Source organism: Falco rusticolus, chromosome 2 (assembly GCF_015220075.1).
Source record: "Falco rusticolus isolate bFalRus1 chromosome 2, bFalRus1.pri, whole genome shotgun sequence".
Classification (NCBI taxonomy): domain Eukaryota; kingdom Metazoa; phylum Chordata; class Aves; order Falconiformes; family Falconidae; genus Falco; species Falco rusticolus.
The window spans coordinates 24,452,643-24,479,242 of record NC_051188.1 but is presented as its reverse complement, the minus strand read 5'-3'; the positions used below and the strand labels follow the sequence as shown (position 1 = coordinate 24,479,242).

Sequence of the window (26,600 nt, the reverse complement as noted above, 5' to 3'; positions counted from 1 at the left end):
AATCATTATGGCATTTCACTTGTCCTACTCAGAGCCCTGTTTTTCTCCCTTTACACCTTAAAGGTTCCAGGAAGCACACACAGAGAAAAAAGCAGTTTTATTGTAACACAGTATTTAACAGGCACAGCTGCCTCCTGGAACAGAGTCAGAGGCGATCTGGCAAGCTCGGTGCCAGTGCCCACATGGCAGATCTTGTGTAATGTCCATTTTGGTTTATCCTTGCAGTTCTTGGCCGTGCTGGTAATTCTTTCTAGTCATAGCATATGTCAGTTCAAGTATGTTATTCCTGACGTGTTGGATACCTGCCTGCTGTCATGGAGGTCTGCCACGTTTCCTACAGCTACATGACGCGTACAGTCACTCCCGGGCTTACTGGTGGCACTGATTGCAGGAAGGTGGCCCAGCTCTTCACATCAGGAGCAATGCAGGAATTAACATTGCAGACTCTTGTTCTCATATTGCTCTACTGACATTTCCACGTGCTGAATTTGCTCTTACAGCACACTGTAAACCCCGGCATTCTCATGATTCCTTTCCTGGGGGTAGACTGGATATGTATGTCTCCAGAAAAGGCCTTTCAAGTCTAAGTTGTCTTCAGTGGTGCACAGGCAGAAATGCAGAGGCAAGTGGCTGCACTAATGAGTATTAATCCACTTCTGTCCAGTATCAAAACAAGTGACCTTCGAATCACTGACTTCATAGGGATGGAATGCACACAAGTGAATTGAGGTGTGAAGCCATACAGAGTGGAAATGGCAGAGAACGATTGTCAGACACAGAATTATTAAGAATTGTCCACATAAAACCTAACATGAACGAAGCACCCGCCAAGTGAATTATTTTTTGTTTATTTCTATATATCGGGCATAGCTGATTAATAAGCTCTGTCTGCTTATTAATGATTTACTTCCTCCTGACCACCACTCTTGGTGTGTCTTCTGCGCCAAAGACTACATGACTTGGCAGATGAGGACAGCATGCCAGGTCACCGTGATTATACTTTATTGAAATTGCTGTGGAAGACAGAGTAGTGAACACACAAGTTGAAATTGCTTGAGAACCAGGCAAAGTAGCCTGGGAAGAGGACAGTATTAACGCAACAACATTGCTTTCTATACACAGCCGCGCAGATTTCTCAGCAGAGATGCATGGACACAATGGCCAAGTCTACACTGGTAAACAGAGACAGGGACTGCTTGTGGTCAAGTAGCACAGCCTGCCTCGTATTCACACTGCTCCAGAAGACCTCAAGAAGGCTGGCTATGTCTGTGTTGCCTAATGGGACTCCTGCAATGCTTCTCTGGCCCAAGGCATAATCACCATGTGTTTCCTTATCACAAAGTGCATGCTCTAACCTGAGGGCTGTGCTGCAGCCACAGCAGGGATTTTGCAACTTCGCCTGTAGGCTGTGGCACACAGGGAGGTAGGGGATGAGGGGAAGGTATAGGAGCAAAAGCAGCTGGTGTATTTGGAGGACTGTGTCTGGTGGCTTGGTGCCTTCTGGGGCTTGCTCCTGGGAGTAAGCTACCTCCAGAGCCATCTCAGGTTTCTGTCTTGGAGCCAGCTGGAACAGTCAAAAATGAGCCAGGGAGGGAAAACTGAGCAGAATGGCAAATCTCATCCGATACTGAAGCTCTCCCCACGGCTTTCCTATTAAGCTGCATAGACACATCCTGTGACTAGACTGCTTACTGAGGCTACAGAGTCTATCACCAGGGATTTTTAAGAACAGTTTAGACAGTATCTGTCAAGAATGACACATAACTAAGTTCATCCTCCCTTGGAAGATGGGAAGAATCCTTTGTTGGGATACTTTCTATTACAACAAAAGAGAGTACTATAAGGAAGGTGAAAAAAAACCACTGACGAATTTGTCAGTTAACCTGTTGTATTGAGAAAGGAAAAATGTAGTCAGGTGTAGCTGAAATAGATGACCCTGACTATGCTGCAAATAAAAAGCACATCTGAACACTGCCGCAAAATGTGCTTATAGTCCAGCTGTGTTACAAGTTAAGTTCTTCAGATATTGAAAGTGGATTTCCAATATATCTGAGTTCCATATTTGACTGCAAATTTTTCTCAGAATGGATTTCTATATTGCACATTTTGTATCACTGATAGAATTTAAATTAAACATGGTTTTAATAGAATTATTTTGTGTTATACACAATTACTAAAATTCTTGTTGCACACAGACCTTAACTTCTTACCTAGTATAAAAGAATGCCTTTGTATTTCAAAGAGACAGAATTACTACTTATAAATAAAATTTCCAATTTAAACAAACTAGTACATTTAATTTCTGCAACTAACCTCTGGTCTTCTTTCTAGGGCTTCTTTCATTAGTGGGTGAAGTTCTTCTACTAATTCCCTAAATTAAAAAAAAAATAAACTTTGTAAACAAAATCTAGTCTTCTCCAAAAAGCATAAATATTTTATTCAATACCTAACCCCCAAATGTCTAAATTGCAAATGAAAATGTGATCATATTTAAATTACAACAGAAATAATGCATTTGTATTACAGGTAAGTGATTGAAAATACCTGAAAACAAGGGAATTTGTTCTTCCAAATCCTAATACAAGTGATTCTGTTATTTCTATACTTTCAAGTCTCATCAAAGGCACTAGCTGCTTCAGTAAGACTCCCACAGATGGAGTTCCAATAGCCTAAAATATATGAAGAAATTATTGACATTTAATTGTCAGAAATATCAACATTAAGTAAATACTTTTCTTTTTACAAAAAACATTGTCCAAGAATCAATCTGTATTTTCAAAATGTGCTGAAATGATTTTGGATATCAATTATGGATATCAATACCCCAGTACAACTGGATGTCTGCTATATCAAAATCGTCTCAATAAGGCCTAACAAATCAATGTATCTGAGAATTCTCTTTGCTTCCATTCAGATTATTATAATCTACTTAGTCTGATGTTCCATTAATGGAACTTCTGCTCCTCTCAAGTTGTTACTACTTGAAACTGTACTTCATGTAATATTCCTTCATGTCTGACAGATATACAATGTTTATTCAGAAATCTGCCTTACTGCTTAATAATGTCATAAATTTACAAAGTGGAGTGCTCTACAAGGCAAGGAAGGGGATGATAACTATATTTAAATTCAACACATATGTCCAGAACTTCTATATTTTGAATATACATCACCCAGAATGCGAAAAAAAAGTAATATTTGAAAATGCCATGGCTTTTGCCAAATATTTATTGAGAAATCATGTAAATAAAGATTATACAGATGTTTTAATTGTTAATCATGTGCCTTAAGCAGTTTGTGTATATCAAAACATTCCTCTAACTTTCATCAGGATGTGATTTTGCATGCCAATGCAGTTTAAAACTCTCCTAAATTAATAATTTGTTTGAATCAGGATGCATCACCTTATTATCATAGTTCACTGTTCCATCAGGAGTTGTTGCCATGATCTCTGGTGTTGAAGCACGCAGGTGTCCTGGGCTCATAATACTGGGCTTTGCTACTCCAAAACAGAGAATAAGATAGTTTCTCCACAAAGTAACATAGTTGTCTCCACTGCTTGCTGTACTTGTTTTCTTTGCATTAACAGGAATACTAGAATTCAAAATTAAATTAAAATTATTAAAATTATTTCCCAGTCTTAATTACCCACTATTTTACAATATTGTAGAAGGGAATAAAACATGCTATGTATCCACCAGCTGCAATTCGACATGACACGATACATGGGAAAAATAAAAGGTAGAAAACTAGAGTTTTCCACCTTACAAGCTGCAATTATGAAACTCAAAACTGAATGTCTGGGTAGCACCCTGCAGGACTTACAGACTGATAATGAAACATGAGACTAAAAAAAGCTTGTATTAAAATCACATAACCCCTAGAAATGAAAGTTAAATGTAGACCGCCACTTACTTTGGATCCACAAGAGGCATTATCAGCTGTAGCCTTGTGAAAGCATACGGCCAAGCATAGCTGAGAGCTGTAGGACAATGTTTTGGTAAATTCTCCTGCCTAAGAAAACTGAAGAGGCAGAGAACCCACGGATCTTTAACAGACTGTGCAAATATCCAGACATGGGAAGGACTTTTCACATCATAATGGCTATTTACTAGCACAGCATTCCACTCCACCAGCCACTGTAAATCCACGCTGTGTGTTAATGGGATTGTTGTCTACAGAGAGAAAAGACAAAAAATCAGAGTGACTATCATTTATTCCCTGCTGTGTTCCCCCTCAGTACTTGTCTTTATTTTCAAGCTCAACGGCCAACTTTTGTTGGATTTTTTAGACCAACGCTTTTATGCTTCCCATTGCATTGCCTTTTCAATCAGGAGGAGCTTTTTACAAATACTCATAAGAGCTACCTCATTATTTCCCCTCTGGTTCTTCCTTAAAGCTCATATTTGCTGTGACAGGCAAAATAAATTGCCCTTAAACTCTATGATAACTAATGATCATGCTGACCAATACAGTCTCATTGTTAATTTCTTTTCTCCTTGCTGCCTGCACCCATTCATTGTCCCTTGTATGACACTGCAGTCAGTAATAGGTATAAGCTGCCCTTATGTTCATTGTCTGAACAGCCGGACAGAGCCTTAGCATGTGATTAAGACTTCTATATGCTATGACATTATGATAAACACCAATGCTTTACTAAATATTCTTCAGAATTCAACAGGGCATTTGAATATGGGTGTAGGGAATTAAAAGCTTGAAGCAAGCACTTAAGCAGTTTTAATCCACTTTAAATCCTACTACTTTCAGTGGCAAGTAGGGTTCTCCTATCAACAAACAATTTCTCTACTGCATTTTGCCTTAAGAAAGCATTTTTGTGAAATGAAAACTTCTAAGACATCTATTTTGGCACCCTTGTTCACTTATCAGACCTCAAATGTGATGTAACAGTTATCTGCATCCTGCATCCACCGTTGCAAAAGTAATTACTATATTAACACTCCTTACTGCACTTGTCAGAAACGAGGTACATAGGCAACACATCTGCTTTGCTCTATTATAAATGCATAGAATTAAAGCACAAAAACCAAACCTTTGCCTATAGAAACTGCAACACCCAAACCTCGGTGCTGTTACTTCAGCTGAATTTCCCAATTCCTGGGTTACAGAGTCAGAATGTTTCTTTCTTGTTCAGTTTCTGATCCCTCAATGTTCCTGTTTGCACCTGCACAGTGGCCCAACTTCATCATCAGTTTGATGTCCCCTTCCTATGGCACACATGTGGCAAGGACCAACAGCTGCTTTAAACTTAACCAGGCTGAAAAGTGCCCCAAACTGACAGTTTCTGCTCTCTGGACAAGGGCACTAATCTCCAAGAGAGTGTGCAAAACAAGTTGCCCTATGTATCAGTTCGTCTGCTGATACCTTTTAGTTCAAAATGCTTACTACACCTCTGCTTCCTCTGATGGCAGTTTGACACATCAGACACATAAGAGAGTGAAAGCAAAGATTCATCCCAGCTGTGAATTTCTTGAAAGCTTAGGCTTAGGTTTGCAGACAGAGCCAATTCTGGGCACACAAGGTAGCTAAATCTTATTCCCTTTTGGAACAGGTGATAGCAGTGAGTGACTTCCTAGCACCCAAGCATTAGGCGGTGCTGACTTCCTCAACAGTTGTTTCAGATGCAGGTCACAGGTCAAGTATCTATGTAGTTTGGATTATAAATTTCGTTTTTGTTTTTTTTTTGCTGGATGTACTATTTTCTATATTCATAGTATGATTATTCTAATGGAACAGATTGTCTGGGACATTGTATAGCCTTGGAGCTCTTGGGTAGATGGCTAGAGCCTTAAAGCTGTATGATTTCTTTGATTTCTAGCAGCTTTATGTTTAGTATTGCATGTCTGATATTTGTTATGTCCATGTGCTAGCAGTAACAGTAAAGTAATACTTACTGAATCTGAAACAGCCACATGAATAAAACTTTCAAGAATAGAAGAACTCAACTGATCCATGACATCAATCATAGGCCTGTCATCATCCTGCATAACACAGAGAACACAGGTTAACTGCTCTCCTGAGAAAATTACTTCTCTTCTTATTTTTCTGGCACATGAAACAGAACCACTCAAAATTATGACAGGAATCTAAAATGGCTAAAAAAATTTATTGGTGACAATGGGTGCATTTTATCTTTTTTATATTAATCTCAGAACCAAGCTCAGGCTGTGGTTTGAAGTGAAGTTAATTTGTGGCTACAGCTTACTGCTTACCAAACAAAAGCATATACCAGAAAATCCCAAATGACTTTAGATAGCTGGTATCAAGAGACTGAAAAATTAGCTGTTTATTGAAGCATTCCTTTGCCATGAACACACATATTTGTGTTCTTGGGCATTCAGATGGTTCACTGAGCTGTGACTGCCAACACACAACATGATTCTCCATATTTCTATATCCATAAAAAGACTTAGAGGTCTTTACTATACAAGGAAAATGTATGTGAACAATCTTAAATGTGTCTTGTGCTGTGTTTTTTTACAAAATGGTATGCTACAGGAATGAATTTCATTTCCAATACAAATTTATAATCCTGACAATACAGAAATGATTTATGCAGTAAAAAAAAGGTTTTACAGTGGCTTTTACATTCACACCATGCCAAGAGAAAATAGTAACGCGTTTTACAGGTTTCCCTTTAAATTCTATTCAGGGCACACACTACTAATGTTACAGTGTTGAGTACACAGAAAGGTTTGCAGTGTTAAAGCAAATAGAATTGGTAAGCTCAGAGTAAATGTTTTTCTATAAACTTAAGTGCGCACCTGCTACACTGTTGCAATTATGTTAAAAGCAACTGTAACAGCAATTTTGAGCTTTACCTGTGGAAAATGTTAATTCAAAGTTCCAGAAACGGAAAATCATACCTCTGCCTGGCCAAGGGCCAGGAATAAAGCACGGATCTCTCTGAGGATTAAAACAGCTAGTTTACGTGTAGCAACCTGGAAACTACACAGCAGAACCAGAGCAAATCCTTCAACTGCATGTAGTACATTAGAATACGGGCTTCTTTCAGACTGTATCCGGTGGCTGGATCCATTTGGTATCAACTGTAGAACAGTGCAAAGGGGGAAAAATGGAGTCATGGTGTCTGAAAACCAGGTTTCCAAAAAATATTCTATTTAACTAGGACATATAAAGAAACAAAATGCAAATGCCATGTAAATGCTGAGGAAGGACTGACAGTGTTCCCTCAACCAACCAAGTTTCGTTGCTTTACATTATCTTGTTTCACAAAACCAATATATGAGCGAAGTCTTTTGGCCAAACCCCTCTCTCTAATCTGCAATTCAACTACTACCTTTGTTCCATCCTCCACTAAAAGGATGAATGGCTAAGTCAGACTGTGAAGACTACACTTTTTTTGACTCCCGATAGCAGGTCCTCAGATCTTTCTTTGATCCTATAGCAGGAAACACCTTAGGTAGGTGGCCTCTAGAGCCTGACCCCACCAGTAATGTGTAAAAATATTTACTGAAAAGTATGTGAGGATTTCTCTTTTCTACATTTTTTGTAATACTATTATTACCTATATAAAAGGTGATACAAAGCAGACATTGTGATTGCCCAAAGGAAAAAATTTCTGTTATGGCTGGGTTAGGAGATAAGAAGCCTGAAAATCATCTCTCATAATGAAAATATCTGTGGGGCAGTGCAGATGGGACAAGCAGGAGCAAAGCTGTTCAGTTCCCAGGAACGTTTGTAACACATGGAGACTGCAGGCTGTAGAAACAGTTGCGTTCTTTGATGTTTTTGAATCAACCAAATGAAATCGCTATGGGAAGGGAAGACTCACTTCACCCTTCTCAGCATTCCTACTAGCATTACCGAGCAGTTTCAGTCCTGGGAAAATGTCCTGCTGCCACATCTACATACACATATTTCACTTTATGTGCTTTTGTTGATGTGCGTATTTCAGTTTGACATGCATTCTCCTATGTTGCTCAACAATAACATCTGCTGTATTACACAAGGACATAGCTGTCCTCAAAAGACACCTGAACTAATTACCTTAAAAAATCTTACATAGTGAATTCTTCTCAGGTGAGTAAGCACAAAACACATAAACCACAGCAATACCAAGGAATTTAATTTCTGCCTTCTATTGCTATAAATGTTAGAACACAGATCTCTTGATTTCATACCTCTGCAGATCTGGTTTTTGCCTGTTCAGAAGCTTTTCCTGGAGTGTGTATTACAAGCTTCCACTGTGTAAGCAACTGCAGCAGCAACTTCAGTGAAGTATCAAGAAGGGTATGATGCATATCATTCACTTCACGTAGCAGAAAATTAGTAAAACCAAAGAGTACATCCTCCCGCCAGTCAACAAAGTCAACAAGTAGACCCTGAAGAGAATTCTGTGCAATGTGTCGAAGTTCATCATCCATATGGATAGACAGCCTGTAAGTAAAAGTAAATGTCAGGTAATACAAATCTAAGGAATGTTTATTGGGGTAAGGAGCATATGTTTGTTGGGAACTTAACACTGACAGAAAACTCCCAATGACAACATAAATTTCAATGGTACTACCATGATTTCATTGTTACTGACCACTGTTAACATCCTTAACCTGGTTTTACACTGTAATTGCTACAATAGTGCCAGAACATATTCCTGGATCCAGAAGAAGTCTTTGTTGCACTCCTAAAAAGTAGTATCTTAAAGCACGTAATTTGGCAACTTTGCCCTCTCCCTGAACCAAGTATACTTTTGATTTATTCACTTATAAAACAACTTCTATTTAGTTATGATAAAAAAGGCTTACAAGTTAAGACATAATTTCATAATTTATATATTTATTTGTTTACTTTCAATAGAAAGCTAAAAGTATCACAACACCTCAGCTGCCTAACAGTTAAAATGGATCTTTAGCCAAGAAGCTAATTATAATTATTGAAAGCAAATCTTCAAAAGAAATAAAAAGATGCACTTGAATTAAAAAAAACTGCTTTACGTTTTAAACAACTTAGGATAGGGAAATGGGAAAAACAACCTCAGGATTTCTATACTTTTAAAACACATCGGACATCCCCAAAGTCCTTCTGAATGATGGTGCAATTTTAGATCCCATGTTCAAATTTTATTTCTTCTGTATTTGCATCATGTTGAAGCTCTTTCCAACATAGAAATCCTTTATACATTTTTTTTAAACAAAAAGCATCAAACCTCTGTTGGTAGCTTGGCAGAATACTCAGATCAGTGTGTTCTGCAATTTCTGGTTTATTGCCTTTATGATGTATTTTATTTTAATTACCCATGAGACTGTAATTTTCTGTAGTGTGTTAGAACTCATTTTCAAAGTATTTTATCTACATTTAATCTACACAGTTGAAAACAGGATGCACTATAAAGAAATGGACGGGAAGCAAGGAGAAAAAAAACCAAAACAGCCAAATGGAGTGGAAGCAAATTCCATTCAGTTGGAAGTGTATGATGAGATGTGGTTCGTAACACATTCAGTTCATTATAGCTGCCTAACTGTGAGGCAGGGAACATTTAATTTAAGTCAAAGGAAAGCAACTGCCATGAAACTTCACCCCGGTGAATATGATCCCAAAAATAATTGTTACACTTCAATAACCACGTGACTTTATATATAAATTTAGAAACACAGTTTTGTTGTGCTAAGAAAGGACTATTTCTGTCTCCTCTTTGGAATCCCAAAACCAGAAAAACAAGCAAAACCCCTGAGACTATGATTAAGTCATCCATGAAATGACTTCCACAATGACAAAAAAGTAATAATGGAAAAAAGGATACAAAAGACATACATCTCTAAGTCCAAGTTACTGCATAAGGCATTATTAAATGAGATGAAATTAAAACTGAGCATAGGAATGCATCTATGTATTACCACTATATGACAGGTAGCTTGAGGAGTAACATTAAGTCAGTGTTAGTTTGCTTGTTTGCACTTGAGTCAATTAAATTTAAGACCTACTTGGGAATTTGTAATGAATGGTTTCACCGGGCAGTGAAAGGGCAAAAGGTACAGTATATACTTGACATCTGCTTTATGGCTTATAATTTGAGTACAGCTGTCCTGGAAGAAAGTCTAGCTGCTGAGTTAGACTCCTTCTGGAAACTGCCAAAAGACACATCTGTTGTGAGGATGAAAAATTCAAACCAAACCGTGAATAAAAGAACCCATTAACCCAAAGACATTATTTTATCTTTAGTGAGAAGAAAATATTTAACAGCTTTCCATCCCAAAAACACAGCCCCACACAAATCCCTGGCAGAACAGTTTATCACTTTTTTTTTTAAAGAACAGGGAGGAACAGAAACCTCAACTCTTCAACATTTTTTATCCTTGTATTGGTTTTAGTCTTTGACCCAGAAAAGACACAGTAGTGTTCTCTACAACAGCAAAGACACACCTCCTGGGACTACTTCTTCATAACTGGGAATAGTCAATCTGAACCCAAATAAATATGGGATAGTATCAAGAATGTAGAAGCAGCTCTGGTACTGGGGTAGCCTGGAGACTTACATTAAGATTAGGCCAGGTATTAATTCCTTAAGCCGTTTATTACTTTCTTCTCTGAAGCTGTATTTTTTTGGATGCTAGGACTTCTAGGTCTTCTCCATTAATAGCAGATAGCTTTTTATAAGCACACGGTTTTGTCCAAGAAACAGTTACACATTCTGTGACTCAGTTTTCTGTTCTGTTCTTGAACAGCTTACCTGGCCAGCAAGTCGATCAACTCAAGTTTTGACATTCCATCAGGAAGCAATCGAGGAATAGCAGCAACGCATGTTCTGAACAGATCAATTTTTGGTTTTCTTTCACCACTGAAAAATTAAAAATAGAATTTTGACTAAGCTTAACAAGTAACTGTTAAATGATCCACCTACAGTTCTTCAGAGAAGGGCTGGACGTAACGGAGTACCAGAGGTCTACTGAGAACATCAGGACAGAAAGCTAGACACTATAAATGAAATAAAAAGAAAGCATGAATAAAAGTTTCCATTGAATAAATCGTTTTGATTTTGACATTTTTCATGCATTGTATCTATACGGTACTGAAAAATCAATTATTACTGATTCATTTGTCTCTTTCTGAGAGGAGCTTCAGATACATCAAGATGGAGTTAAAATGTAGGAGGATTCTTCCATCAAGATCAGCATTAATGTGATGCAAGCTTCGAATGAAGCAATGAGGAAAAAGTTGGGGTATTCCCTATCACAGTGCAGCTATATTTCATCAGTTGTATAAAGCAAATAGTGGATATATAAGAAGCCCAAATAACAAGACTGAAAATCCAGACAGTTGCCCTCAATAGGGCACAGATGTGTGGAAATCACACACCACACATTCTTACACTCCAAAAGAATAATTTAGAGGTAGTTATGGCCAAAAAGCTTCTGTTGATCTGCCTGAGATAGCAGCACTTTAGCAACCATGTTCAGCTAGAACATGTTTTAGTAGCCCCAAGGCTGCTCTAATCTGTGGAATGGCTCAGGTGCTTCCTAACAGCCTGAGAACATAGTTGAGTCTAATGTTCAGCATGAACCAAAAACTAGGTTGCGAGTCCTTAAATCTTCTAAAAGTAGCCCAAGTTTCAGCTGCTGATTATTTTCACAACAGTTTCAATTGTTTTCTGATTTTTTTTCAGTACCTTTTGTACAAATGCAGATTAAAGAAGTCCTTCAGACAGACCTCACAATGTGGGGGGGTTTATTTGCTCATTTTTAACTAAATGATCTATTATTTGATGATTGAGTATAGAGGAAATAACCAAAGCATAACAGCATTCCAAACTGTATACTCTTTCCCACAGTATTATTAATTATTAGCCTGTAATATGCTTTGGAGGGACCAAAAGAGCATGGTCCTATTTTAGGGACCCTACTATAAACATGCAGAAAAAGACTGTTCCTGCTTTAATATGCTTCTGATTGAACTAGAAAAGAAGGGGATGGGGAAGAGACACACCGAGAAGCATTGTAAGCTACTTAACGCCACAGTGAAATTCAGTGACAAAACAGAAAATGAACGTAGTTTTCCTGAACCCCAGTCCAGCGCCCTGCTTACTGCACTACTCTGCCTCTCCACCCAACGGAGGACATTGCGTTTGGATACCTTACTTTGGTGTTCAGTCACAGAGAAAGTCTGAATGCAATACCGTCTCACGAGTCTAAAATAAGATCTATAGAGTAACACTGAGCATTCACTGAAATAATGGGTACAGAAAGGCATAAACTGACATCAGGCTTATTTAATTCAAAGATTAAAGACAGTTTTGTAGTGAATACCATTCCTTCTCTTAACATCTTATATACTTACCAGCTTGGATATATATTACATTAATAAAAAGATGATTTGATTTTAATCTGCTGACTTTAATTTGTACAATGAGGGGGAAGTATTTCCATAATGAATTATCTCTCTTAGTGTATCTCTATTCTAACAGAACTTGAAAAAAGGTGTCAGTAGCTGACTTGAAAAAGAGTAAAATACAACATCTCATCTGATAATTTGATTATAAACAAATCCCTTTGAACTATTATTGCTAATGCAAACACTAGTTGGCTTAATAACCAGTGCAAAATACTATATTTTTGTAGTTGTAAACAGTAAAATGCCATTGGTAACTTTATCTGCAGGCAAGCCAATGAATATTCCTTGCTGACTTGAAATAGAAAGTGAACTTTGCAGTTTCCCCAGTGAGGGTGAAGTTTGTGCATTTAAAATGGATGCATGTAAAATAATAGTCCGAGAGGAAACTCTTCTGAAGTCAAATAAGTAATTATTTATAAATATAAAATCTGTGGGTGTTCTGTGGCTTATCAGCTGCTCAGAAGACTTGCAGGACAAGATTCAAATCTGAGGTTCAAGTTCCCAACTTATCTGAGATACCAGACACAGCATGCAAAGTGTCTGGCAAAGGGGGCCTTGCAGAATTTGCAGTCATCTCTGGCTGATTCCGTATCCAACAGGATGAGCTCTGGATGAACACACTGACAGCTGTCCTCACCTGGAAGCTTATGTTTCCATACCAGCACTATCAGATTTTAGCTAGGTATTGTCAGGAAAAATTTTTGAAGTGCTTGCAAGAGCACGTTTGTATGCTTGAAGAATGGATGCCCTATTCTGATTAGATGCTGGAAAGTAATTATAAGCAGTACTGAAATTCATATCTCAGTGGAGGATGCAAAGGATGCTCCTTAGCCGGGATTTTAGTAAGACTCTCCAGAGTGACATTTATTACTTCAACAATAAATGCTTGAAGGATCAGTCATTGAATATAGAAGCATGTCTAACACTACCAAAGCAAATTCCAGAATCTGTACACTTTAAAATGTTGTAACTGCTCATTAACTAGCTACTTCCCTCTGATTCTTATTTTGTTATTAAAAATATCATTATGATATTCAGTTTATACAATAACATTATCTATATGTAAATATGAAAAAGCCATAACTTTAACATACAGATAAATGTAGTGTGGTATCTATGTATTAAAGTCCACAAAAACTCAAAACAAATACGTAAGTCCAGTGATGCATGAAGTTCTGTGAATAAAATGGTAAGCAATTACATAAAAATAATATGATGGCTTTTCCAGTTATCATGCACAATGCAGCTTTTAATAGGACCATTTAAAATGCTGATAGTAACAGCTAATGATGTTTTTCATGAGTTCACATGATTTTAAAAGATCAACTGATAATTAAGCACCCCAGATAATTTTATTCCTTGGAAGAAGTAAAAATGTGTTCTAATGTGCTTTTCCTTTCAAGTGTATATATCAACTTACAGCTTGTCTGGAGACAAAGTGCAACACAAAAATACAGTAACTTACATGTCTAGATCTTCCACCTTAAAATCTTTATGTCTCTGACAATTTTTTTACCAAACCATAAGACTTCCTGAAATTAAAAATTCTTTTAAATCTATTTGTTCACTGACTCTAAAAATAAACAACACTTTGGTGATGCTGAGAAACCATAGAAAGGACATTTATTGCCAAGGTTGAGTACACTACTTATCTAAGCACTCAAGGTTTTACTATGCAATTATCTTTTGGGAATAAGATGTGAGTTCCAAAGCTCACTTTCCCTCTCACAAAAGCCTGGATAGCCAAAATAGTTACGAAAACTGGCTGGGAGTACTGAGCAGCGTACTGGGTAGTACTGTAAAAAAATATCAAATATTATCAGATAGTAATGTTAGCATTTAATATAAATAAAATAAGAGAATGCTAAAGACTCAAAGAGCTTACAAACTCATCTACACATCCACAGCAACAAAGAAGGGCAGAGGAATGACATTAAAACATAAAGACTGTATCAGCTGTATAAGGTAGTTCAAAAGGTAGTTCAATTTGGCCAGTCATTGCAGTCTATCTACCACTCATGGTATTTTTAGCAAGTTGTCTTTTTTTTTTTTTTTTTTTTGACAGTATATGAAAAACAATCTTGGAGAGACCAACATCCTTTTCATTACAACTTGAACTTTTTTCCAAGGGTTGTTTATTTTCTAGCATAAGTACCATGTCTACCTCTCTAACAGGAAAGACATGCAAGGTCTCTTTACAGTTGGGATCTCCACACTCCGTGCTTTGCATGTGTCAAATGATGTCTCTACTACATGTCCACCTCACTAGGACTCTCTTCAGGAAACTTCCCTCATTAATAATTTTGGGTGAGAGTGTAAAATGCTGCTGTTCGACACTGCTTGAGACACATTGGTTTGATTCTGTTCCAGTGGGGCACTGCTTAAATCCAAGACTCTTATCACAAAATGACTTAGGTTTTCACTTAAGATTTGATCTTGATTACAGGCATGAATAATAATGGGAATTTTGAAAGATTATTATTATTAGGGATTTACAGATTTTTTTGCATTAATTTTGAAGTTCAGTGATGCAAATATACCCTGAAACATGTTCTGAGCATAACCTGACAGATTTCCTACTTTGGGCTTTCAACTTCTACCATCGAAACATTCATAGGATTCACATGTGATTTTGGACACATCAAGAGCATCAGTTTAATTCCAAACACTGCAATATACAAAGAAGTTCAATCAACTTGTCATAAACAGTTTTTCAAAGTATATACTAAGCTAAGTGTTCCTGTTTCTTGCTGTTTCTCTGATGACTCATGACAGACAGAAATAGAGGAAAAGTTCTGAAATGATATCTCAATATTTTATGGGAATTACCGGTCTTTAGCACTTACGTTATCATGTCTTCTGGTTCTTTGTTAAGCATCTGTATGTTGGTTAGCATCATGCAGCGACCCACTTCCTTGTCAAGGTGTCTGAGGATGTTGTCGACGGCTTTTCTTACTTGAGAATAGTATAATGACATACCTGCAATAATATGCACTTTTGTATAATTTGGGACATTTATAGATATATGTATTATGAAAAAGAAAGCTGTTCAATCATGCTGTGTTGCATGAATTAAAAAAAATGTTTCCCTCATGAGATAGCATATTCCACTAGTAATGATATCCTGATTCAGAGACAAAATATGCTGCCCTCTCCAAAAAGAATGCTATTGTATGTAAAAACAGCCCAAGTGATAGATATGTATTTTTCCTGGAGAAAAAAATGTAAGATACCTAGTCAAACTATGTCCCTACATAGTCAAATGAAGTCACACAGTTTGTCAAGTTATACAACGTATTTTGTGACTTTTCATGACAGAAGTAAAAGCTCTGAACCAGCAGCAAGTAAAAACTACAGGCAAAGAGAAAAAAGGAATATGAATGAGCTGTCCTAAAACTTAAGTTGGTATGGAAATTAATGGCATGACACTTTCAGTGAAAAACAATATTAGACATGCAGCTTTACAGCAGCTGATGAACACGGAATACTTTAAAAATACAACTTGAATTAACTTTTCTCTATATTCATCGAAGGCTAAAAATTTAAATTTCTTAATGAAGTTTTATATATTAACATTGAACAATGTATTTTTAATCACCTATTATCTATTCATTTCTTTTCCTATTTGACAAAGAGAATGTAAACTTAGAATTTCAAAATGACATCAGTTTTCATATATGCTATGATCAACATTTCAATGGCAGAGTAGAAGGCAAAAGAAAATATAGGAATTACCTAGCTTAATCGTACATGTTATACATAGAAACCAGAATATTGTATCATAAAATAGTGAAGAAATTGCTAATAGATTACAAGAATTCAATAGTGCAAACATTTATTATCAAATGCATGAGAAGTAACCAAAATGAACTGAATTAGTGATAGTACTCTAAATACTATGTTGTATATTTCAACAGCAGTGGGTCTTACACTGCTTGTTTTCTTGATATTACTGCTATGATCTAGCAACAGTACAACACAGGTCTGATACTGGTGTAGAAACAGGTAGACTTTGTTTAATTGATGTAACTTTGGGGACTTAAAGAAATGCTAAGATGAGTACCCAGCCTTTCTGTTTTGCCAGCAAGAACTTCAGGGCCTGACACAGAAGCTCTTCTACCCCACAGGATTCTCCTCTACACTGACTACAAAGATCAGTGTAGTCATTGATCTGAAGCCCAAGGTAATGGTGCTTTTAAGTCAGGGACTTCAGCTTTATTGTATATTTAAAAGTGCCTGCCATTTTGAAAGTTTCACTTAGTGTGAGATACTGCAATTAAAATGAGGATATCAAAGGAATCTTTGCACAAGCACTGTTTTTAATAAGATGACTAGCCATGAATAAACACAGCTACTCAGCACTGAAAGAAGCTAATTCTTAACTAACTGTAATTAACCCCCACCCCAGAACATAGGGTTGCTACCACTTGTAGAGCATGACTGAGGACTCTTCCTGAAATAATTTTAAAAAGCTGCATTTGTCAAACTAAACCATACATTCCATTAGAATGCACAATAAAACAAATGTTTAAAGAAATCAATTGAATACTTAATAATAGTAAATTATTCTGCTCAGGTGCTGAAGACTTTTTCACATTCATTCTCATCCAAGTTTCTATATTGTCCATTCTCTTACTGACCTATCATTTTAGCTTCCTCCTCTGTAAGAGTTTTGCTCAAATATGTCTTCTTCACTCTGAGAGTGTTTCCAGAGGGAAGGACAGCTCCAGTCACTGGCATTGGAGGTTCACCATCTTTCTGCTGCAAGCTATCAGCAATTACCAAGAAAGCTCTCAGACCAATATTCATTCTCTGTAAAGTTCAGAAGATGAATGAGTATCATAGTCATATAATCATGTTCTACTAATATTCTTTAATCACTCTGAAATTTTAAGTATGTACTTGCCAGCGTTTTTTTCTGTATCTTCGCTACATTAACTGACTAGTCTGACACATTTTACAAAAAATGCCTATGAAATAAATAGTGCTCTCCCCTCCCAAAACTTTATTTTTAAGTACTTCCATTTATACATTATCTTTTTATCTTCAGGATAAAACATGGATATGACCTGGAGTTTAGTAATGCCTCTTAACCGGACCTTCAGTTAACCACCATTGTCCTACATTGTCCATTATGAAAAAAGTTCAGTAACTGTCTCAAAAGGCCCCAGGGTTACCACACTGAGTGAAAGTCTGGAATGGTGCTCAGCACTGAAACTGCAATGTGAAAATATCAGGAAGATGAGGCTAAGTGACCTGAATGCCTTCTGGGAATTCACCAGAGGAAAACTTGCAGGCTTTGCAATGTAACAATTAGAAGACCAGAATGCTTTCTACTTCCAAGGAATGTATTCCAAAACGTCAGAGGCTGTCCCACTGACAGTTTCCCACAGCTGCGTTATACATATACATAGATTATGGGTATTTTCTTTAGAATGCTAAAGTCTATGTACATCAAAAAGTAGCCCTATTTCATTGTTTTCAGACTTCCATTGCTGTTGAGACCCAGTAATAATTCAGATGTTGATTCATCAAGAAGCCAAGGACTATGTTTATTCCCTATGAGCTCAGCTTCATGCAATGCTAATACACAAATGTCCTTAGCAGAACCCTCCTCTGTAAATCCTGCAGGTGACTGACCCAGAGCGTGGTGGGGACTGCCTGCTCATGAACGCTGTTTTGTTTTTCTTTGCTGAAGAAAGATGAAAGCTGTGCTCAAAGTAAAGCTTGCCTTTCACTTCTGCTGCTTTTGACAGCAAGAAGTTTAATCTACTTTTCCAAATTTTTTTTTGTATCAAACATAATTTTTGTAAGGTAAATAATTCTATTTTAAACAACTTAGTGAATAGATATGACTGTTTAATACTGCAAGATTAATATGGACATATTTTATAAGATGATTACAAATGTTTATTTTTCATATGTTTATTCTTATTTTCAAATGAAAATGTTTTCAAAATTATAAGCAAATATTTCCAAGATATTTTTTCATTATTTTACTACTTGTTTTTATTTTTTTTTCTGATTCCTATGTTTTTCTTTAGGGAAAGTACTAGGAAGCTGACTCACAACATTAATGCTAGTGAAGATTTACCAGTCAGAGTGGTAAAACTTCTATTAGAGTTTTTTCTTCTTTGTTATCTTCAATTCTTCTTGCATCATGTACTCTTTTTCAGTAAAATTGTTTTGAAAAACACTGAAACTGTTACAGAAAATTTAATTTTACATTAAAATAGTTTAAAGCATTCCATATAACAACAGCAGAGGGATAAGGAAATACTGTGACCAATAGTATTATTTATCTTTTTGTTTTTGTTTATACATCTGCACAACTTCACGTTTGATAATCTTCAGTCAGGAAACATGAGCTATGCATAAACAATGTGATGTTTCACAGATCAAAGTCCACAGATGTATTTTACCAATAAATCAAGTTCAAGGTTTGGCCTGAGAACTGGACAAAGGTGAAAGCATGCTTAGAATGTAGCACAATACCACATATATTAACTCAAAAAAATGGAGATGCACATCATACCTCAGGGTTGAGACTGAAAGCCTTTGCTGGTTTTCCAACGCAAAGGAAATCAAAGATAATTTCTTTCATTGCAAAATCCAAACGTTCCTGAAATAGTAAAAATATTAAAATTATTAAGCTGCTCTCTGCTACTTATTTTCTTTAAGGCAACAGAATGTTGAAAACCAGTTTAATCAGGTTTTATTTAAAAGGATGGAAAAACAGATCTTCAGAAGTATGCAGAACATATTATCAGATGTAAGCGTTCAACACTGCTGTATGTTGACAAATTCAAAGATTTATAAGATTTATAGCATTTAAATAGAAAATGATCCATTTTGGAAATAAAGCTTTCAATTATTTCATTTAAACTCTGGTAATTATGGTACTAACATAGTATTTTACATAAAAGAAACTTGTCCACAGATGGCACAGCTCAGGGAAGATTTTCAGCATCTGTTTAATTCATTCCTATTCAGAGACTTTAAGTATGTGCTTCAGTGCTTTGCTCAGTGGGAATGTTTTCTGAGTTTAAGTAATAAAAGAGATGAAACTTCCAGCACTGAAGGTTAGTTTATTATAGCAATTCTCATTTGAACTGATGAGAACAAAATGTGTCCACTACATGCTGAACTTGGTTTTCCTCTGACTTACTGCTTTAAAAGCAGTGCAACTCCTTGTATTATAGCAGGAATGATTCAGTATCAGGAAAAAATACGGCTTACTATTTTGAACTTTACTGACAGTCAGAGCCTGCCAACAAATGCATTTTCTGACTTGCTAGCAACTCCAAAAACTGTCAAAAAATACCTTTGAGCTGAAGTGAAAACATTTTTATGCATTTTCAGTGGAATGAAGTTAATCAAAACCTATTGTTCGAAAGAAGCCTGCCCCAGCTCAATCTATAATTCTGTCATTGTCTAGATGAAAGATACTGACAGTGGGGTTGCAAAAAAATTCAAACAATAGAAGTTTACTTATTTGTTAATTTGTTATTGGGAAAACAAGTTATACATTAACTGGAAAGATATATGCATGGTTCTCCCATACCTGTGCAATAAACTGTATTATCTTCACAAAGATGTTTAGAGGCATATCTCTTGGCACAACACCACGGGACCCTTTTGGGAAAAGTGTTGTGACAATAGTAATAAGTCGACTGTAAATGAAAGAAAAAATGCATTAGACATTTCCGAACCTTGCAGACCTTCACTTACCATGAAACCTAAGTTGGAAATCCTACTCCATTTAGAAAGGCTAGAATGCATTTCCTTTGAAATGAAAATGTAATGAGATATCTTGCTCTGATCCTTTGCTACCATGTAATTATCTTATTTCACTGCTACATTAGAAGTAACAATAAACCAGTCAACGACGTGTCACTTCAAAAATACTTCGAACTTCAACCAGGCAAGGAGTGATTTTTAGTTCTTCCAAAAGCAGTAACACTTTATACAGTAACTTTAACAGGTGGGAGAATAACTAGCAGTGCCACAAAGGGAATATTCTGTTGTGTACAGTTGAGTTTTTTATTTCACAACAGGAATAGGTTCAATTCATAGGAATTCAGGAGAACTATAAAACTTCTTTACTGGCAACATCCACTCTACAAGGCTTATTGTTACAAATACAAGTATTACCTCTGGGTAGCTGTGTTGCTTTCACATTTAATTCTGATCATGTAAACCCACAGTAGTCTGTACAGAGATTCCAGTGCAACTCGAGCCATTTTTGGGTCCTTATTCTAGAGAAATATACAACAATATATAAGAATATATAAGAATAAACTTCAGGCACAAATTGAAAAGGAAGTTCTGCACTTAATGGATGTCAAGATTCAGAGTTTTCATAACGACACTACAAAAAGATACAGCCTCACATCTGCCCGGTATCCCATTCCTGTAGTTGCAGAATGCTGGTGATGCCTCTGACCTACCTCTCCTGGTATTACTTAAATTGTTGAAAACCCCAAGTATCAAGTTAGTTAAATTAGATACATGTTACAATCTAAAATCTCTATTTGAAAGCCACCTCAATTTGACTCTGAAAAGAAAACCTCATCTTCAGGTGAGTTTGTCAATTCAAAAGCTGTCACCCTATGGTGGAGAGCTGGTATGAAAAACACAGCAGATAAATAAATGTACCGCACATATTCAAAAGTGAAAATGACAAAAATCTGTGGATGCTTAGGCTGGCCTAATTAACATGGCATCTGGGATCAACTGGACGGAATGAGATTATTTGTCTGGATTGTTGTTTATTTTTGGAAACTTTTGAACTAGTACAAGATTTTCTTTGGGTCTCTGGTCATCTGCAGTGTTCTGTTTCTGTGGCAGTTTTAAGAGCCTTCCGAGTAGGTGCAAGTGTATGCAGTCCCATCAGATGGTCTCCTGTGTGTTGGGCCACCTGCTGGGTTAAACTCTGACGGAGTCCAGTACACTTTGACCTGAGGTAAGACTTGCCTGGCCTTGCAAATCGTCATGGCAAAGAGCTGATTTTTTGTCTGCAGACAAATGTGGACTCATTGATCAAAGAAACTGCAAACAATGCCATCAATAATTCTTCAGTGTGCATTGGTCTAGGTCCTATAAAATGGAAGTAAGACGATCTCCTGATAATATGGGATATGGCTCCAACTTCCAATGTGACCTCTGTCACAAGCTTAGGAATAGGAATACTGTCCCCAGGTTGCAATTTCCATTTAACTCTTTGGCAACATATTTTATACAATAAAGCTCTATATGGAACAGAAAATTGAAATTCCTTTTTTTTTATTATAGCAGCATACAACGATTGTAGCAAGATTAGAATAAGTAATAAAAGGAATGCCAAAGTTTATGTGGCCTATTAATCTTTCCAGGATTTAAAAATTGTAACGTTTGTTACAATCAATTTGTTTAATAACGTGTTAACTTTCAATCCATTTTTCATGAGGTATCATCATGTCAGTCCTTGCAAATTTCAGTCCTAAGAGTCTGATTTCTTCAACAGGTGACAGAGAACGTTTATCAAAGTTTATTCCTACCCCAAAGCTTTCAAGAAAACAGCAGACATTGTGGCTAACTGAGTTAAGGTAACGAGAGCTTGTGTGGCAGAGGAAGAAGTCATTCCTATAAGCAAAAGTTCAAATATTCCAGCGATGAGGTAGTTCAGCTGTGAGGGCAGTTGAGAAGAGATGGAGGAGAAAAAGGCTGAGACCGGTTATCATTGGAGCTTTATGTAAACAGCAGACCAGTTTTCTATCAGAAACAGCAAGCTTCGTAGCAGAAGCAGGATTAAGAGGAAGATGATAAAACGCCTGAGAAACATCCAGGAAAATCATGGGCATGTCCACAGGCAAGATCTGTGCAAGTGCATGGTGGCTGGGTGCCAGTACTTTGGAAAGCACACAGCATGTCTCCCTTTGGAAAGCTGAAGGAAGCCCACCACCAGCTAAGACTCTACTATTTTGAGGATTTTGGTCAAGAAAAACCCAGCCAGTAATCCCATTAGGACAAGGAACACTTAGCCTAATATACCTGACATCATCTTCACCTTCCCAACAGGAGGTATTGGTGCTCAGTGTGGTTCCTTTCCTACTGCTGGCAGTGCCCTAATCACTTTTGGTGCTGAATAATTTGTCAAAATTGACGTGGACCTTTTGAACATGGGAGCAGGTGGCAACAGAGCTCTGCCAGGATCTGCTCTGCTTCTTGATTGATAAGTACTGCTGGCTTTTATCTGTTGTTGTTGATCTTCTAGAATTTTCTTTTTCAAGCCTCCATCTCTTATTCTCTAATTGGTGGAGGAGCAACCAGACTGCCAAGAGTCTTTAATTCCTCCATTTCTGTTTTCCAATAATATGGCGTTAGGTCTAGCCCATTAGGTCAATAGGATATTACGTTGGTATCCATGAGTTAATTCCTGAGACAGACATTTTTTGACCCATTCTTTGTAAACTAAGTTCTGCACCCTTGGCTCAAATTGTACTGGAGCTTTCTTCTTGTCCCATGTGGTTTGGAGACAAGGAACTGTTGCTCTCACTGGAAAATTTTGCCTCTAAATGAAACACAGTGCTTTGACTCTCTCCTATATAGAATTCCTGCCTTGAACAGTTTCTTGCAAATAAAGTTTAGTTAACAATAAATGTTGCATTTCAAAACCAGGATACTTTTTATCTTTTACACCACTTTCAACAGGATAGTATGAAATGCCCTTTGGCCAGAATTTGACTGGGGTCAAGTATTTCCATATCCTGGCAGGAGTCTCATTTATTAATTCAAGAGAAAAGTTTGCTTCTGTAAGATCAGAGATTTGCCAGTTTATACTAAATTAGAAATCAGAATAGAAGACTTCTAGCTTTCCTAGTGTATGCTTGACTTTAATGGTTTTGGGAAGGAGACTGCTTTATGGAATGTGGAGGCTCTTGAGAAACCTGATCCAAATGGTTTTGGGAAGGACATTGTGCTTTGTGGAATGTGGAGGCTCTTGAAAAATCTGATCCGTTACATGGTTCATGGGAGCCCCCGCAACATCATGGAGTTCCATACACTGTCCTGTTGTGCACAACTCTTTCTAACAGAATGATTTCTCCCTCTTGTTGATCTAGCTCTTCTTCCAGCTGTGTGAGTTTGGTTTGGGCTTTGGGGTGGCACTCTGATTGGTGAAGTGATTGCTTCAGTGGTTAGGGCATCTCTTCCTCTGTACTGAGAGGGAGTGGCCAACCACATTCTTAATTTAGCCATGTATTCAGCTACCTTACCTTCTCCCCAAACTAAAGACTGAAGTGCCACCACATTAATCTATGAGCCCTATGAATGGAAGTATACACCAATGAATTACAGGTGTCAAGGTGAATTCAAATTTGATATTCAATTGCTAAGGGAGAAGCAACTTTCATTATATTTTCTCTAATGGTTTCAAATAATTTGTCAGGATCTCCCTAATTTTCCGAAAAGTTTACATTCCCAGCTGGCTCCTTAGTGATCTTACAGCTGTAGCTGCCTTTTCTAACACTTGTATAACCTCAGAAAACCTCATAAAATTAGTTGCCATAACATGTTTATTTTCTGAATCTCTTTGTAAATAAGGTCCTAATACATTTTCAGCAAAAGTAATTAATTCAGGTACAGGTGGAAACAAATCTTCAGACAGACTGTGAACATTTTGAAAAGGTATTCTAACAGCAGGATTCATATAAAGAGAATCAATATAAATTGTTTCATTAAGTCAGAGGAAAAGGAGAGCAAGAGAGCAATAGCAATAAAGAATGCAATGTATACTTTTTTGACAAGCTTGGGAATTCAGCTTTTGGAGAACAGAGATCCCCTCCACAGTTTGCCTCTGAGCTGAGAAAGAGGTTGCATGTCCTATCTGTGCTGTCCGCAGAAGCCTCCTAACCACTGGATCATCAAGCAGCAGTTCAGAGGCCCTTCATTCGAGGTAACCACTTTACTGTGCTTCTTACACTGGCCTTTTCTGGTAGGCACAGGACCATCCTTTCATATGGAACTGGTTTAAGTGCAGAATGGGATATGAGTTATTGCACAAGAAAAAGAAACATGGAGGAGTGGTAATGATAACTAGCATATGTCTATTGAACAGTATGTTCTGGTCAGGAACCACAGCAGATTGCAGTGGACTGTTAGTATTAAATTTCAAAGATCTAACAAATGGTAAAAGAATAAAAATAGATACGTGGAGGAAGCAAAATACTTAGGGCTTTTAAAATTAAACTTAACAGAGTGAAACAGGCAATGGAATCAGTGTCCTGCAACTAGTTCCATTCTGATAAAGTAATAACAAGTGCATTGTTTGAGAATGCCATTGTGAAAAAAAAGCAAGTTAATATTGGGTCAGTTTTGGCATGTTACTCAAGCTAGTAACTTTCATCAATAATCTTGCCTGTTTCACAGCTGTTTGACTCAGGCTTGGTTTGAATTTGAGAAACAGTAGAAATTCAAACAGGCCACACAAATACTTTTTTGTTATTCAAAAAAATCTGCACAGCTAAAGAATTAGTACTGTCGGGAATAAAATTATGTATGGAATCAGATAACAGCAATAATCCAGCACATTTACCTAAAATGGATTTGCAACAGATCAACAGTGTATACTAATGTTTTGATACAATATTAAACCCAGAGTATACTAACCTTGAGACTGGATATGAATTTGCAATAGATCAATAGTGCATACTGAAGTTTTAATACAACATTAAAACCAGAAGATACTAACCTTGAGATTGGATAGGCAGTTGTTGAGGAAAATATGCCATCTGTTCAAAAAGAACTGCTTCTGACTGACACAAAGCAGGCAGGTCACCAAAGGGTACAAAGCCTAAATAGGAAATGGATGTTGATACCATATTAATTACATGTCTACACAACTCAAAACTTAACAGAGCTACTGTAAACTTAACGCTTTAACTCCTCTGCTTTGCGCAATACATGTTAGCTAACATAAACACATTGTTAAATAGTACCATCTAAAAGGAACCTTTCTCTAAAGCTGTTACAGATATGTTTTATGGATGAACTAAAACCAACCAAATGGTCTACTTATAGCAGTATAATGAATCCAAAGATGGGACACAATTTTACAGGCTCACAGGGTTAAGTTCTGTCAGTTAACTGAGAAATGATAGCATGGAAACAACTACACCTTATTATAACAACAATAAGACCCACAGAGATTGCTGGAACTTGTGAAAGCTTAGATGTCTACTACTCAAAACCTTCAGGCACAATATTTACTGAGAGACATATCAAGCATGCTAAAGAATTGTCTTAAAACACAGGCAATGCCTGGATCTGCTGGTAGTTACATTTTGCAAAGTGAAAAATAAAAAGAAGCAAGGCAGAACGTAGAAGTTCAGATACAGAAACCTGGTCTCTTCGTCAGCACTTACTTTGACATGCACCTTGTAAATGTAACACTAAAAAAAGGAAGCTAAAAATCACCTATTAATTTTGAAACTAACTTTGCTATTTCAGCAAGACTCCTCTGTTTCAGTCATCATGTTAATATACCCAATCAGGAATTTAAAAGTTATTAGTCAAAAATAAGGTAACTTCATCTTAAAGACCGGTTGTTCTCAAAATTAACCCTAAAATTCTAACTTCAGTCGCAGCTCAAAGTATGAATACACTGTGAACCCCGATTTCTGTTCCTGTAATTTATAACATAAATTGTCTATACCTAGGTTAGACCTAGTTACTTGATCAAATGTCAAATGTATATTAATTTTTATTTTTATAATCTTCATACACAAAATAGTTATGGGGGAGGATAACTGAAGTCTTCTCATGGAAGACTTTCTTGCCATATTAACATTATGACTACAATAGTTGAGTACTTGACAGGATGACGGAGTTTGGTAACATCCCATGAGTTACAACCCATCCCTAAGGAAGAACCCTAGGAGGGGAGATACAAATCATCTCCCAAATTTCCTCATTCTCTCTGTTCACTACCAAGAGAATCTCTACAACTAGCTCAAGCGAGATACTTTTAGATAGAAAATGAGGCAAGATGAATGCCCCGATTCTGCTGTACAGTGAGTGCACCAATGCACAAAATGCTGATTTTGGTAAGGAAGGTCCTCTTCAGACCATAAAGAGTGTGCTTTCTTCCTGGAAGCCTGGAAATATGCACTGCAGCTATTTCTGCCAGCTGTTTGCCTTTCCCCTCCTCCTCCTTCTCGCAATGTTTGCATTTCTAATCACACCCTCACAAGAATTTA

General features: G+C 36.9%; 1 protein-coding gene across 6 annotated transcripts in view; it reads right to left on the bottom strand.

Moving 5' to 3' along the window:
• Positions 1-26,600, bottom strand: part of FRY (FRY microtubule binding protein) — a 217,736-nt gene that overhangs the window by 80,269 nt on the left and 110,867 nt on the right. For all 6 annotated transcript variants that reach the window (XM_037377269.1, XM_037377265.1, XM_037377267.1 and 3 more), the window contains exons 11-24: positions 25,094-25,195; positions 20,518-20,621; positions 19,928-20,036; positions 18,899-18,985; positions 17,004-17,175; positions 15,210-15,342; positions 10,706-10,813; positions 8,163-8,418; positions 6,885-7,067; positions 5,913-5,999; positions 3,916-4,175; positions 3,405-3,594; positions 2,545-2,669; positions 2,314-2,371 (exon numbers count right to left, since the gene is read on the bottom strand). In XM_037377269.1, coding sequence (XP_037233166.1) covers positions 2,314-2,371; positions 2,545-2,669; positions 3,405-3,594; positions 3,916-4,175; positions 5,913-5,999; positions 6,885-7,067; positions 8,163-8,418; positions 10,706-10,813; positions 15,210-15,342; positions 17,004-17,175; positions 18,899-18,985; positions 19,928-20,036; positions 20,518-20,621; positions 25,094-25,195 — 1,974 coding nt within the window. The remainder of the gene's footprint in view (positions 1-2,313; positions 2,372-2,544; positions 2,670-3,404; positions 3,595-3,915; positions 4,176-5,912; positions 6,000-6,884; positions 7,068-8,162; positions 8,419-10,705; positions 10,814-15,209; positions 15,343-17,003; positions 17,176-18,898; positions 18,986-19,927; positions 20,037-20,517; positions 20,622-25,093; positions 25,196-26,600) is intronic.